This window comes from Triticum urartu, chromosome 5A, assembly GCF_056163025.1.
Source record: "Triticum urartu cultivar PI428250 chromosome 5A, HENAU_Tu73, whole genome shotgun sequence".
NCBI lineage: Eukaryota > Viridiplantae > Streptophyta > Magnoliopsida > Poales > Poaceae > Triticum > Triticum urartu.
Window position 1 is genome coordinate 7,257,608 of NC_141877.1, and position 16,615 is coordinate 7,274,222.

A 16,615-nucleotide genomic window follows, 5' to 3' on the forward strand; every position below is an offset into this window, starting at 1 on the left:
TAAGTCAGTCATCCATCCACCTTTTTTTCTTCTTCTCGAGCAGGATGAGGAAGAATTTCTTCATCCTAATAGTCACACAATTCTGCTTTTGCTTCCTTGCCTCGTGTCTACTCGATGGCCTGAAAATACCAGATAACAACTAACACTACTAGAGAACAACTTACTAGTGGCGCTGGTTTTTTACATACTAGTAGCACGGGCACCTGCGTTACTGCTAGGGTGCTACTGCTATTATTTAACAGTAGCGCGTTTTTAAACAAGCGCTGCAGCTAAAATACTCATTAGTAGCGCCGATTTCTCCACCAACGCTACTACTATCATCACGTAGTAGTAGCGTCTTATTTTCTCCCCACGCTACAACTAGGCAAATAGAAATAAAAAATAAAAAAAGCAGTCAGGTGCAATATTCATGGAAATCAAGACAAATCCAATGCAAATAAACTAAGTTCACAGAATCATCTCACAAACATTAACGACATTAACGACAGTACCACATTTAATATAACCACACAATCTCACAAACTCATATGATAGTCAACAATGCATGGATAGATCATAGTTGATAAGTCTACTAGGTAGTCATACTAGCATATATATGGTTCAACAGCCACACGCATGCATATGAAGTTCTAGATGATGTCGATGACGACCATCATCCTCAAGCCTGGGCGGTGGGTGTTTCTGATAGTAATTAGGATTGCCTGTCCAACATGAAGATTTTTGCCGACGAGGAAGCTCTTCCACCCAACCGAGTTGAAGTGTGTGCGACCGTCCGTGTCCACGCCGTACGCACAAGTGGTGACGGAGCCCCTTGCGGTAAGGCGTATTCCAGCAAAGCCTTCTTCATCAGGCTTGATACCACAACTCTCAGATAGGCTCTTTGGCAATTTCTGAATAAGAAAAATATATCAATTAATAAGTAGCCTCACACATTCTACACTAAGTATAACAATAAAGCATATAATATTCACTAAGCACATAAGATTCACTAACCATATAAGATTCACTAAGCATATATATCATCGGACTCTACACTAAGTATAACAATAAAGCATATAAGATTCACTAAGCATATAAGATTCACTAAACATATAAGATTGACTAAGCATATATATCATCGGACTCTATACTAAGTATAACAATAAAGCATATAAGATTCACTAAGCATATATATCATCGAACTCTACACTAAGTATAACAATAAAGCATATAAGATTCACTAAGCATATAAGATTCACTAAGCATATATATATTATCAGACTCTACACTAAGTATAACAATAAAGCATATAAGATTCACTAAGCATATATATCATCGGACTCTAAACTAAGTATAACAATAAAGCATATCATCAAATTACTATAAAAACTACAGTAAATGCAACATACCATGATATGCCGATCAACCATGGTACTTGTCAGACGGGTCACGAATGGCACCCCGACGAAGTCAGCACGTGGCGGCATGATGTCCCATAGGTTGCACACCTCCTCCTCGCTCAACTTCATTCTTTAAGCTATGATGGCATCACCGAGTGGGTCGTCATCATCCTCATCATCCTCATAATCTTCTGCTTTGTTGACATAAATCACGGCCAGCTTGGGTCTTTCATCTCTGAAGGAGAAGCTGATCAACTCACCACCGGTGATACGCATGTGGTCGATGAAACGGACCCATCCATCTCCTCCCACCCGCGTCATCTTTCGTCCTTTCTTGATCTCCATAGTGTAGGGGCCCCTAGGAGCCTCAAAGGTCACAGAGTCTCCAGTCAGATTGTTGAATTGTGACCTCACATTGCATGGGATGATCTGTGTACAAGAAGCAAAATGATATATACACGATGCATTAATGCCAATAACACTAAAAACAAAATAGTAGTTACTAGTTTCATATAATTTATTACCGCCGCATGAAGAAAACTAGACTCGAAGTAGATGCCAAACAGCGTGCCAGTTGCAAGGCTGCTGGCGCACCTTGACTTGCACCGTCGACATGGTGGTGGTGGTGGTGGCGCCATTTCCCTAAAGCAATGTGATTAAAGGATTAACGATCCAAAAAGTAAACATAAAGTTTTCATAGCTAGAGTTCACATGGCAAGCAAAATAACAACTAAAAAGTAAACATAAAGTTCAGTCCAAGGGAACACTTTATCTATTCCCACATCCAAAAGTTGAACCAGCTTAGAATCTTCCAAAACACAATAAGTAAACATCCATTCCACCTTTGGCATCAGATGCACAATAATTAAAACTATAAAAGGCAAACACCCCCCTTTTCGATCAGATACAACTCTCTGTTTATCTGTGTTTTCTTTTTCTGAAATTTACCAAAAATGGGCTCACTAACAGCATCATAAGAACTTAGCAATTTGAGCATCACCACATACAGATACTCTCTTCAACCTGAAAGAGAGTATGGAATCAAGCATTGATTTTTCCATGAAACCACATAACAGTGAGGGCTTCTTGGTCATATCTTTATGTGCATCAACAAAGAAGCTAGTGGCAGTAGCCAAGAATTGAAACCCTCAACCGTTGCTGTCATATCAGAGCTAAAAAAATGCTCACGATTCTACGGTCGAGCACTATGGTTGTTCCAGCGAAGGAATGACAAGTAGTTACAAGTACTACATCAATGATCCTAAATGTCGGAAACAATAGTCACGACATGGACGCCCCCTCTCTAAACCCTAGAACACTAGGCACCGCCGCTGCCACCACTCCTCCAGGGGCAGCAGCCAAGAATTGAAACCCAAGTTTCAATTATATGTGCTAAAAGCCTCTACTTCTCTAGCTACTTCTCTCTACTCTCTCCTAAGTTTCAGTGAGCAAAAAGCCTCTACTTCTCTCACCTAACCCCTCTCTCTACTCTCTCCCCAATCACGCGAGGAGCATGTCGCATCGAAGCGCGGAGCCACCGTGCAATCCCTAAATCCCAAAACATGGCAAGCCGCCGCGGCAAATCGATTGGAGCCTAGCTAGTGTGGCGCGCGCAGGGAGGAGGAGATCGAGGGGGACTTACGAGGCTGGAGCGTCGGAGTAGGCGAGAGGCGACCGCGCGTGGTGGCGGCGCACGGCACCGTCGACAGGGGTGAGGCGGCCGGGGACGAACCCTAACCGCGGCGGCGGCGTCGGGCGGAGGGGATCGATTGTGAGAGTGTGAGGGGGTGCGGGGGCGCTCGGGCCGGTTTTCTTTTGCTCTAGTAGTAGCGCTGTTTAGAGGCCGGCGCTACTGCTAAGCCCACCAGCTGTAGCGCCCGTTCAAAACAAACGCTACAGCTAAGTGGGCTACTGCTTTTGCCCTGCGGCCCATCTAACAGTAGCGCGGCCCAAGCAAACAAACGTTGCTGTTATATATTAGTAGTAGCGTGTTTTCTGCCCAGCGCTACTGCTAAATACTAGTAGCGTAGGGTCATAAACAGGCGCTACTGGTAAACTTCTATCTACTAGTACAATGCCCGTGCGTTGCCACGGGCTCTTGAAATATTTTGCAAGAGTTATATAAAAACAATGCATGTTAAATTTCACACGTCATACAATATAACATAGACATCGCGTAAGATACATAGTGGGAGGAACCCAGCCTCCTCAGACTTTAGCGCTTCCTGGTCGTTGGATCTAGTTCTTGATACATTTTGGACCGTCGGATCAAGCCCCCGGTTGATCCCATTCGTCGGATCAAAACTAAGCACTGTAGATCGAAACAGTGTTAAAACTGGGCTACCAATGCATGTTATTCCGGTGCCCCGCCAAGGGCATTATTGGAATTTCATCAACATGTATAAAAAGCCCGACGCGCCTCTCCTATCCCAAATCTAGCCGCCGCATCGCCCCGTTCCAGTTCTCCCGCCCGCCGCTCGCGCTGCTCCTTGCCACGCCGCCGCCGCTCGCCGTGCTCCTCGCCCTTCCTGTCTCGCCGCCCCTCCCTCCTTCTCCTCCATCGCCAGGAGAGGCCACCGCTCGCCATGCTCCTTGCTACACCGCCGCCGCTCGCCGTGCTCCCCGTCCTTCCTGTCTCGCCGCCCCTCCCTCCATCTCCTCCATCGCCAGGAGAGGCTCAGCCTCGCTCGGGCCGCTGCTCCCCGGTCGAGTTCGTGTGCCTGCATCGTCAGGAGGAGCGGAGGTTGCGGCTCGCGTATCTGCTCCTCCATGGACTGCAGCACAGATGGGGAAGACGTACAACCCGTTCTCTGTGTCCCTGGCGTCATCTCTACCGCCTCTTCTCCACTTCCTTTGGTGCTCATCGCAGGTTTTTTTCTTGAACAGATTGTAAACCATATATGTCATGTTTGTTGTCTTGAAGATGGGTTGGTTGATGCAATCTGTGTATCTTGGAACTCAGGCTGCAAACCTTCAGATGGGTGTGGTAATGAACTTTTCCTTTCCTTAGCATTTCATTTTCCTCTTGTTTTTAGTTATTTCCAGTAGCGCTTTGCCTTATCTAATTGTTTGAGCACGCTTAAAGCATTTATCGTGTGATATTAGGCCACATTTGAAGAAAAACATAGGCACTATTTTGACTTCCATCGAAGAAGTGGCTAATTGCCTTTATAGGAGGTCAGTAGAAAGCAATCAATTACTATATCATTAAAACAATAACAGAAGTGTTCTTCATCATGGTGGTTCGGTTGAACTCTGATGGTAGTTTCCTTGGGTCAATTGAAGGTAACCTGAGTTTTTCTAACCCGTTTTTGTGTCTTGTATTGATATTTTCCTTGTGTGACCCCACCAAAAGATATCTCGATGCAACTATTTTCTAATCTAAACACGAATGACTTTTAGCAAGCTCTTAGTTTTCATGCACTTAGCAGGAATGCTACTTTGTTACTTGGTTTGATAAAATAACTACATCGAAGATATATAGATTTCTTGTCTTACTCAATGTGTTCTATAATGATGAAAGCCTCTTCTATTTCCAGGCTACTGAGCTCCTTTATAGGTCTATATATTGCTGTGAAGCTTGTGGTTGGCATGCTTTTTCAAGGTCCGATATCCTATAATCTTAGCATGCAACCATTTTTGGAGGGACTCAAGTTTGAACTGACCGATTTCTTCTAGCATTCAATTCTTGTGAGGGTGGAGTTGGAGAAGGTGGGGCATCAGACAAGAGCCAGTTGCAGCATCCACGACCTCCTTGTCCATGGCCAATCGTGCAAGATTGACCAGGTTGCGGGGTTTGGTCAGCAGTGGTTGTAGCACACTGAAGTGGAGGAGCAGTGTTGTCGTCGACCATGGATTCAAGGTAGTTTCTGATTTTCTCTCCTGTTGTGGTGGTCCTGCAGGTTACTGTTTACATGATGCGTTGGTCGCAGTTGGTGTCGTACTTGTGTGTTTGCTAATGCCTCTGCTACAACATGAGATGTGTTAATGTAGTGTTTATTAAGGTTTGGTCAGCATGCTGAATAAGTCCAATATCAATCTGTTTATGATCATGAGAGTTATGTAAGGATATGGAGAGACACTGAGGCAAAAGGCACATGTACATGCTCCTTATTACTTATCAGAAACATTTTCCTAGGAATGCTGGCCAGCGCAGCCTCTTGTCGCCAAGGTCATTGTTGAGCCAACTTATTTGTTTCATAGGCTTGTTGTCCTACACTGCATGTTTCTGCTTATCTACTCGCCCATTGCATAGAAATATATGTTTCTCTCCAAGCTCTATGATGCTTGGTTTTTTAGTGTGTACTTTCCTTGCATAGTTCTGAGCGTCAGGTCTAATGTGTAGCCAAACTGTACATCTTTGAGATCTTGGTTCTAAATTGTCATTTCAGAGAAATGATATCTTTTCATTTATAATTGTTGTTTTAAGAAATGTTATTAGGGTCGTTGGTTCCATTGAAATATAGATCATATTGGGCAATTCAAATCTTAGCGAGTATGACATTTCACTTTTAGGAACGATTGCTCTCAGCTTCTTCCAAGTTGAATTTGACTAAAATGTGAGTGTCATGTTTCTTAAATGATCACCAGAATTTTCTTTCCTTGCAATGCCAACTGTTGCTGGTTTTCATTCTTCTTGGTTCTTTCTAAATTTATTCTAAAGGTAGTAAATTGTTTTCTTATTGTTGCATGTTGGTCAGGCCGGCCCTCCACCTCTCTTGTCATCTAGGTACCTATGGTGCTCACAGTGGTCACCCAGATCATGGTGGGGATAGTCTGTGGCCAGGCCACGAAATCGATGCCGGCGACCCGGCGTATCCACTACAGCCTGAGGTATTTCCTTACCTTGCGTCCCCAAGCCCAACGCCTATCCTCACATGCAATAGCTAAAATTCATGTGCGTCTCTACTTCAAATGAAAGGATCCATGCTATAGAAATAAACTGCTTTAATTCATGTTCCTTAGATGTATATGCACCAACAAAACCATAGAGTAGTACTTGCTTAGAGAGCTAGACCAGTGCTATGTAAAAGGTGATTTACAAAGATCTCTGTCCTGAAAGCTTTAATGGTATTTTGTATGGTTTGAAGTACAATTTCGAATTAGGCACCTGAATTTGCCTCAGTTTAGAGTACACTTCTCCTAGATCTTAGGTGAACAATCTTGAAGAATAGTGTTTGATTCTTGAAAAATCATATGAATCTAATTATGGTTTGAAGAAACATATGAATTTCTTTATGGTTTGAAGAAACATATGAATTTCTTAGATAATCATGGTTCTGATTTTTTACTCTCACCCCCACAAACAAGACAACTAATCATGCTAACAGTTCACGTGATGATCCGTTAATCATCACATAGCAGAAATCAATGGTTCCTATTGTGCTTTGTATTTCTATTATGTCATTGTACTTCTTAGTTTGGCTGTGAAGACCTCAGCTATACTTCATTGTACTTCCTATCTGAGGATCCAAAGGTAGCTAAATCATGGGAATGTAAAATTGCATATTTATCTATATGGGTGTGGATTATTAATTTATTATACTTCATTGTGATTTAGAAAGTGTAATTTCAGTGACATGCGGTTGTAATTAGTTAACCAAATAACCCCCATACGTTGTTAATCTGAAGGCAAATTACACAGTCCTCTCTTAATACTACCGTTGCATCGTATGAGATAAGTTACTCCAGTTGTACATAGGTATCCATCCTTTTCCTGCTCAAGTATCAAGTGGATCATATGTTGCCCTAACCTACATCATCTTTTCTTGCAGGTAGTTTCTTCGTTTAGCTGCATACTTATTTGGATCTCTCAGTTGTTAAGTGCAATCTTTTCTACTTATTCTCTACAGGCACAGTGTTACTGGTTTGTTTTCAATCTCAACATGCCATCTATCTGAATTTTGTATAGCTTGCATAGTGGCTAAGTTCATGAGCTAATTCTAATATTATCTATAGAGCTTCCATATTATCATTAGGATGATGAAGCCTGTCAAGTATTGTCCACTACTAATTGCATTAGCTTCGCCTCAGAACTTGGAAAGAGGAAGTAGAGTTATCAATAATGATCAGTTATAAAGTACCATAGATATTGATGTTTCTAGAGCATCGTTTCCAATTGTCTGTTATCTCATTGTGTTTATGAGCAGATACAACATCTCCTGTAACACTTATTCTTACACTTGCTGGTATGAATTGTCTGGCTATATTTATAGAATCTATGTCTTTATGTTTTGTACTATTTGATGCAAATTAGTTTTCCTCGGCAAACATTGTGCCTAGCTTTTGGTACAAATTTTGCCCTTATGATCTGTAGTGAAATTGCGGTTATCCTGGGCAACAGCTATAGTTCGCTTTTGGTACATATTTAATCTGTATGCCCTATACTAAAATCAGTTATCTTGGGCAGAAACTATACCTTGCTCTTGATAGATCTTTGTAGTGTTTGTGATATATATTGAACACATTTATTCTAAGCAGTTATTCTAATTTCTTTTGGTTAAATGCTTTGTTATGTTGAGGGTTTAGACGTTGGGGTCACTGTGCTGAGCCAGGCAACGCGTGCCAAGGCGCGCTTCCGATCTAGTAATTAATTAATAATTGAAGTCCACTTCACTTGCGATGCCCATGAACTTGGTTTTCTTGGAGGCAGACATGATTGATACGATGACTGTAATATCTCTAGGGGTATAAACATAGATTGTCGACATGATACAAAAATGAGCCAAATTAGTGGAATACAAAAGGTAATATGACAAAGGAAAGATCGATAATAATATTGAAAAATACCTTGTGCGATAACATTTAAATTGGCATTTTTTGGGTTTGTTATGAGATATCACCGTTTCCGCATCATAACTCGTGAATTTTCGGTCCCTTTCAACGACGTCGCTTCGGAACCCTTGTCGATGGATTCTTTTTTGTGCATCTCCAAAATCCATATATATGTCTCCTATATTTGAGAAAAATATATATAAAAAATACACACTTTGTATTATCATGTTTAACATACATACAAAGAATGATTAGCTACATGCACCTCCTCTCGCGGTGTTTCAGTCCGGTTTGTCATCGTTACATCAGTGCGTATGTCGGAATCCGTCACTTTCTATCTCTCATGAAATATAAACGCTATTTTATACTGCATCATATAAACATATATAATGTATAATAATAATAAAAGTGAAACTAACACAACTGTTTTATTTTGTAAAAAAAACAGCTTTTTCATATTATTAAAAAAGATGTTGCATTTCTCTCGTGGAAAGCAACCAACAATAATGTTCATATATAAATAAGTACTCATCTAAAATTTCCTAAATCATTTTAAATTATTTATATAGGCTATGGAAAATTGTCCAACAAAAGATAAAAACATGCAAGCAAACCAACATAAACCAAGTATATTCGGTTTCTTCTCTCAATATTTTTTGTGATACTCTCAATATATCTAAAAAGTATATAAAATATTTATTTGTATGAACCATGTTTAATATATATACATTATTTACTTTTTTGAGGTATATATACTTTATTTATCTATCTATTTTCGTAGAGCAAACGTTGCCGATCCAAAGCCCAAATTAGCTATCCAGCACGGCCCAACCAGCACCCAATCTAAGCCTAAAAAATTAGGAATTCCAAAAAAAAGAAGCCCCAATACTCTCTCCTCTCCTCTCCACTCACTCAACCTCTCTCGCCCCTCTCCCGGTCTCCCCTCCCCCGCCGCATCCGCTGCGCGTGACCACAAGCTCATGACGGAGAGGCACAACCTTTTTCTTTTCGAGATTCAGAGTAGTAAAGCTACTCTGCTGAAACCACAAATTCAGCAGTCCTGTACGTCAGCAATCCTCTCCTGGTCTTCTGAATTCCTGGCCAACGCTCCAAGCCCATCAGCAAGGGCATTGCACAATCTCCCCACACTACTGATACTATGATCCGAGAAGTTTGTCGGTGCTTGCTTGATGTCTCTTAGCAGTCCATAGCAGGGGGAGAGGGACTGCTTCCCTGTCATCAGTTCCTTAATCCGAATTTGGCAGTCAAGTTCCAAAATCACGGGGCTCCTGTAGATCCTTGAGAGTGCGTGCAACCAAATAAGGGTTGCTTTTGCTTCGGCCTCCTCAACACTACGGCTAGGTGACGTATTCTGACAGATAGAAATAACAACATGCCCTCTGCTGTCCCTTGCGACAGCACCTGCTGAATATTCACCCGTTTCCTCCAAGTACGAGGCTACAGAATTTACTTTGATTGATCCCAAGGCCGGCCCTGTCCAATGCAAGTGTTGCGTGGTGGGGCAGCGTGGCTGCTGTCGCGGTCGCATCGGTAGGAATGCTCGTGGGCGAAGAGGGCGCGTTGGCGATTGCCGGAGAGAGGGGAGCGATGCTGGGTCTTGAGAGAGACAAGAGACGTGGGCGGCGGAGGCGGTGGTGTGGGGATCGAGTTGAGCGAGCGAGAGAGGAGGGAGACACGCGAGTGCATAGGCCTCTCTGGTGTAGCGATTTTTTGTTTCTGTGATTGCGGGGTGCGGATATCATGTTGTCTATTTCCTTTTTAACGAAGGCATTTGGGGGTGGGGGATTGTTTTTAGTTCGATGGAGGGGTTGGGTATCAGATGTTTGGGTAAGTATTGATTCTGTCCAGATATGTCGGGAGAGAACAGATGCAGCAGTTTTTCTATATTAGTGAATGAAACCAGTTAAGCATTGGACAATGCATATCCTTGTTCTGAAACATTGCTACATGCATTTTTCACTCCTCTGAGATCACTTCCTCTGAAAACAAACAGAGTACTATAGGAACCCTGATAAGGTTGTTTTAGATTCAATTTAAATCACACCCTGAAAGCTGGCATGGCATTTGACTATATGGGCATTAATCTCCAGCAAAATACAATGCTCCTGTAATAGAAGGCTTTAACTCAAGATTAATGTAAACAAGAACGCAAGCCGAGTTCACCTAAACAACGACTAAAATAATACTCCCGCTGTCCCAAAATAAGTGTCTCAAGCTTAGTACAACTTTGTACTAAAGTTAGTACAAAGTTGAGACACTTATTTTGTGACGGAGGGAGTAGAAGACAATAAATCAGAACTTCCTATTGGGTTTTAGGCAATCAAGTTCAGGTGTAAACGACAACCACATGCATGCAGTAACTAAAGCAAGATCATCATGTGCCTATTCACTGTCAGTCTGAGGTGAGGAAAATGGAACAATGTAGGCATAACTGATAATGCCGTTTTTAAATTGATCACTTGGCCTTCTTTTTAGGCATAAAATAGATGGGCTTGTCAATGTGAAATGCACATATGTGAAATCTGGACATTTGCTCTGTCTTTTGTTGTTCTGATGCATGCAAATCTGTTCAGAAGCATATATATTATGCTTTGCTTTGCTGACATTCTATTTTGAACAACGGTTTGCTACAGTTATCATGCAGATAAGAGAACCAAAAACTACCACATTGATATCTGCTTCAGGAAAAATGGTAAGGCCAAGTTCATGTACATCTGATGCAGAATATGTTCTTTTGTAGTTTGATTATCTAATGATGTTGGAGCTGATACTGTACGCGCATATGAGTAGATATTCATGTTGTAGTCAGCTGAGTGTTGAAATTCAATGCAGATCCCCCATGGACACTAAGTGTTTGGGGTTCACTACATATTTTTCTTATTATCTACATGTCAGAATTAAATCTTTTTAATCAGTAGAAAGTCCCTCTATTCAGCCATTGAAAAGTTAAGCAAAGATTTGTCGAGATTGGATTGATACTATACTTCAATTAAAATTCCTTGGGTATCAGTTGATTCCATTCACCTTAATGGAAACCTGCAAAAATGTTTTGATTCAGTGGCCTTTGTTAACATTTTACAGGAAAGTGAATTTGATAGTTATACCAGAGAGTTATTGTCTTAGTGGTCTTATCCTCCTAATTACATACTGATGCAAAGTATACCGTTGCTGTGTTATCAGGTTTGCACTGGAGCAAAAAGTGAACAGCAATGTAAACTCGCAGCTAGAAAGGTATTGCCTAGCTTTATTTCCTTTCATACATATCAGAGGTGAAAGGTTCAGAAATTGTAAATGTTTTCTACTTTCATTATGCTCTTATATCCAGAAGCTTGGCTTTCCTGCAAAATTCAAACTTTGAACTGAAATAAAACTTTGCTTTTTGGGAACCATGTGATCAAGTTAGATGAGATACCACGTGATGAGGTTACATATAATGAAATACATGATAGTGTACTGATATGAACAGGGCTTTGCGTTTATTGATCAAGTGAAAATGAGATGAATAAGCATCAATCTTGATGAGTCATGATCTTATTAGCAGTTTAAGAAATAAAAGGGAAAAGGAAATTACTATATATATATTGACCTTTTTAGAGCGAGTGAAAAAATAGTGCTGATAAAATATACAAACCATATGCCCACCTTTTAGTGCATGTTTGTCATGGTTTACTCAGGCATATGAAAATGAAGATGTGTGTTGCATGTGCAAATTTTCTTTGGAAGTATCTTTTTTTGTGTGTGGCCGTGGATTCTGGATAAGCATCACACTGATTCAAAACATTCTTTCAGGTCAAATATTTGACGATGTTTTCTTCTCCCAACCTGGCAAGGTATTGTACTACCTACATGCATCACTGGAAGGTGTGATTTTGCTGTCGATGGTTCTACTTGGTACTGATTGACATACATACATTGTTGGAACGTGAAACATGTAGTCAAGGAACAATCTTTGCAACGAACAAAAGTGCATATATAGAGTGCACCCTTTCCATTCTGGTGCATTAAATATAGGTTCTTAACAGATGTCTCTTTGTCATAATGTGGATATTTGAACATGCGATGGCTGTATGATATATGTGTAAGCTGTGTTCAAATAATACCTCGCTGTCTAGGGATCAGCACCGGCTCAGGGTTCCTGAAGGGGATCGTCGCCGGATCATGGACGTGACCTCAAAGGGTTCAGCGGCGGATCAGGGGATCGGCGTGCGGCTCCAGAAGGGGATCGCCGCCTCCATCCTGAATGTGATCGGCGGTGGGTTCTAAACGGATCGGCGACGTCTCCTCAAGCGGATCTTGATGTGCGAGGGCGGCAGCGAAGGGATGGAGGGCGGCCGCGAATGAGGGCAGTGAGTCAGGCATAGTCAGGCGTGCGAGTGGAGGGCAGGAGAGTCGTGCGTGCGATTGGTTTAGGTTTTTTTTCACTGGTTAATTTTTGTATGTTTTTTTTCGTTGGTTAATTTTCGTAGGTTCTTTTTCCTTCGCTTGTAGATGGGTGCGACGGGAGGTGCGGCCCTGTACTGCATGGGGGCATCGGGACGTGTTTTTTTTGGTTTGACGCGGCTAACAGTGAGGTGGGATAAGGGACGAAAAAAAACCATGATAGGTGGGACAAAAATTAACCGCGGAGACTATCAACTGAGACATTAGGAGTAGAGATCCCTACTAAAATGGATAAAATAAAGGACTGATACTACAGATGTAGGCATTCTTCATCTCTACTAAAATATATTCTTCATCATGTGGTTATTCACCTGTAATAAATCACCCCTGCATACTTACCTGCTTTTCTTCTGTCACAACTCACATTCATAAGCAGTCTTACTTCTTAGGCGAGCTCTGTCTTTTACTATTCTCTTTATATGCATTTTGTATTGACTCGGCACATTTACTTTTTTCGGTTATACCTTTGTACTACACTGAATCTAGGAAATATAAAGTAGATGAATGATGTGTTTATTCCTGTGTATACTATTTGACCTTCAATTATGTTTGCTTTCAGGAGTAAGAAGTCAGTTGGAGTGAGAAGTGAGACAAGTACCATGAGCTCAAGTGATTCATTCACCAAGCTGGTAAACGCATAAACTTCAAAAAAATCATCTCAATAAGGTATGCAAGTAATTTATTTTGGGTGTTTGAATTGCCACATTTTGGGTTTTGTTTTCAGTCCATTATATATTCTAGGGACAAACTTCATCTCATTTCTTAGACCAAATAATATTTAACTACAGGATCAGATTCGCGTAAAGTAATTTGCAATGTTTATTCGATTTTGTGCATGACAAGGGGCAAGTAGAATTTTTTTTCTGTATGCACTTAGCAAGATTAAAATAACAGGCACAAAGTGAATCAAGTGTGTTCAACAAGCAATTTAAAAGTGAAAGTAGATAAACAACCTACTGATCCACATAGAAGAGTGCCGAGTATTGAGATTTGATTTGCCGCATTGCAATGGTCCGCTATGGTTCTGCAGTAATATGTGTATGACAACAAAAGGATCTTCAAATCAGTATGTACACTTAACTTATCCATTATAATTCGATATATTATATGAGATAACTTGAACATCTTTAGAAACCAGTGTGAAAAAAATATAGCAGCCAAATCGCATTACAATACTATTACGTGTGGATTTTCATATGCACATTCCCAGACGCTACAAACTTGATCAGAGCCGAAAGCAAGGAAATGCACATCACAGTTGCAATGACGCCAGGAGAAGCCTCTCCACATCTGCATGTTGAGAGACTTGAACTATTAATTTTGCAGGCACTCCACACAAGCACATGCATGTTAAGTGAGGGTATACGTTATCATTTTGGGTATGATCGAATGGAAATACCTGTTCATGTCATCCTCTGATCCACTGATCCAAATCATCCTGCAAAGCTCATGCATAATGGTTTAGGAAATAAGGTATAGATGCTCAAAGGACAAGATTGATAGCTAACAAATAGTTGATGCTTACAATTAGCCTGTGGTCTCCTCCTCCAACATGTGTTTCCTGTTTGAGCGTTGTGAAAGGTCAGGAGGTCCAGGCAGCTCAAGGCGATGGCGACCTTTGACTTTGGAAATGCAAACCCCCTCTCGGTGGCCCTCTCCATAAAATCATCCAACATATTGACGTTTAGCTGACAGAAAGGAACTATACACATTTAGCTAGGAAATCTAGGAACAAGAAAATAGACCGGTCGGCATGTATGATTAAGGATAAAGAATGCACTAGCTTTCGAACTGTTTTGATGCCTGACCACATATATTGTCAACATGGAAATTCTGGTTTCTGAAATCAGTTTCCTTGCTCAGTAGAACACCTATTATGAAATCTGTTTGTTCTAGAGCCGAGTGCAGACATCACTTTTGTTAACCGTGATGCTATAATACTCGGGAAAATTGTGTTATTAGGAAATTGGTCAAGGCATATAGCTCCATCTATGCTCCCACAGACATAAGATGATGAGACTATTATAAACAAATTCATCTTGTTTTCCGCAGTTCTGAAATCTGTAATGCAATGTTTCACTTGTTTGGTCCTCTCTTTTTCATACGATGTTCTTGGTTTGTGTCTTCGACAATGCACAGGCAGTAAACTGCATGCATTACAACCTTAGATTAGTAAGTTGTAACTTTTGCAGCCAATAAAAATATAGGTAATTAACGCAATCAACCTTAGATTAGATGTTTTGTATGTGTCATCAATGCACGCACTCACTGGATTATTACTTATTTTGGCCTACAAACTGTTGTTTAAATGTTTATCATGCATCCATCTTCCATTATAATTCTGGTAATCCTTTGCTCCCTTCATTTTAACTAAACCTTTTCTTCAGATCTGTGAAAGCCATATAATTTGCATGCTCCAATTTTAATTTTAACTATAATGGAACAGGTTACTTTTCTGGTTTTATTTTAACTATCATGGAACAGGTTACTTTTCTGGTTTAGTGTATCTTTTTGGATCTACCTTGAACTAAGCGCAATTGCTTTGTTATAAACCATTGATCCAAAATGCATAGTGCATCTTATTGTTTGGCGAAAAACTTTCCTGGTTGACACTATAGCTAAACCATCTTTTCACAAAATCCTGCTATTCTCTCTGTACATTTGCTTCACTTATTTTGTTGTCTCAGTTTGATAGTCCGGTTATGGTTGAAAAATGTAAAAAGATTAGTGTCCTGTTTATTGTGTTTCCGTGTGAACTTGTTTTGAACAGCACGTGCTGAACCTTATGGTTTGCAGTTTTGTCAGAGATATGTTTTGCTAGGCTGGAAGCTTGCGAGATCTTCAGATTATCCTAATTGCTTCTACATAGAAGGTGCAGCCATCGCATGGTTCCAAATGTCTCATTGATCCAAAATGCATAGTGCATCTATTTGCTTTCCTGGTTGACACTATAGCTAAACCATTGCTTCACGAAATCATGCTATTCTCTCTGTACATTTGCTTCACTTATTATGTTTGGTCAATTTGTTATTTCGGTTATGGTTGAAAAATGCAAAAAGATTAGCTGTTTTACTTATTCTGAACCTTACGTGCTGCTGTTTTACTTTGCAGTTTTGGTTGGCTGATAGCTTGCAAGATCTTCATATTCTACATAGAAAGTGCAGTGTGATGTGATGCATATGGAACTGGTATTACTTTGCAGTATGGAACTGGCGGTGGGTGTATGAAATGTGATGGCTGTAACATTATACCTAATTTCTTATCAGTTCATGATATGGTTGTTTGAAATGTGATACCTGGACGTGAGTGTCTCTGGCGCGGGATCCCGGACGCCTCCGGCGGCGGCTGGTGAAAGGGATAGCCGGATCCTGGACGTCTTCGGCGACGGGTCCTGAAAGGGATCGGCGCCGGATCCTGGAAGCGTTCGGCGGAGAGTCCTCAACTGGACATGCACCGGATCAGTGGACGCCGGATCAGTGGAGACCAGCCGCGGATCAGTGCTAGGGCGGCGGCGAAGGGATGGAGCGGCGGCGGTGAAGGGATGAAGAGCGGCGGCGGGCGAATGAGGGCACAGACTCGGGCGTCTGTTTCTCGCTCGAGGGCAAGAGACCTCGCTCGTACGTGCGGGGGATTGGTTTGCGTTTTTTTTTCGCTGGTTAATTTTCGCCGGTTTGTTCATGTCAGATGGGTGCGAAGGGAGGTTAGGCGCGTGGGGGCGGATGTGGGACTCGGCCCTGAGGGTTTTTCTTGGTTCATCGCAGCTGAGCGGGAGGTGAGAGCAGGTACCAAAAAAGACTGGGTGAGGTGGGACGAAAATTAAACCTGGAACGCGACCTACCAACTGAGATATTAGGAGTAGAGATAAGCATTTTCCTAGTAGTATAAAGTACAGAAAATGCAATAGCAAACATATTGAAATGATAAAATAAAGTACATGAATCTACTATTAGTGTCGAAAACACTCTTCTATTATGGGATGAAGGGAGTAGATAACAAGTAAA

General features: G+C 41.2%; 1 protein-coding gene across 3 annotated transcripts; it reads left to right on the plus strand.

Moving 5' to 3' along the window:
- Positions 1-9,273: 9,273 nt before the first annotated feature.
- LOC147967411 (uncharacterized) lies at positions 9,274-15,882 on the plus strand. 3 transcript variants are annotated; one of them, XM_087525295.1, is made up of 5 exons: positions 9,274-10,866; positions 11,355-11,405; positions 11,964-12,004; positions 13,174-13,280; positions 15,726-15,882. In XM_087525295.1, exons 1-4 carry the CDS (start codon positions 10,732-10,734, stop codon positions 13,253-13,255), a joined length of 309 nt encoding a protein of 102 aa, XP_087381421.1. In that variant the 5' UTR covers positions 9,274-10,731; the 3' UTR covers positions 13,256-13,280; positions 15,726-15,882. The 3 variants fall into 3 exon arrangements, with proteins under 3 accessions (XP_087381421.1, XP_087381420.1, XP_087381419.1); XM_087525294.1 differs by lacking the exon at positions 15,726-15,882 and adding an exon at positions 15,420-15,690 and having other exon boundaries at positions 9,277-10,866; XM_087525293.1 differs by lacking the exon at positions 15,726-15,882 and adding an exon at positions 15,411-15,690 and having other exon boundaries at positions 9,778-10,866.
- Positions 15,883-16,615: the final 733 nt, after the last annotated feature.

Coding starts and splice junctions, on each gene's coding strand:
- LOC147967411 (XM_087525295.1), top strand. CDS start 10,732: ATGCAAATCTGTTCAGAAGCATATATATTATGCTTTGCTTTGCTGACA. Junction 10,867..11,354: donor TATCTGCTTCAGGAAAAATG/GTAAGGCCAAGT, acceptor CTGTGTTATCAG/GTTTGCACTGGAGCAAAAAG. Junction 11,406..11,963: donor GTAAACTCGCAGCTAGAAAG/GTATTGCCTAGC, acceptor ACATTCTTTCAG/GTCAAATATTTGACGATGTT.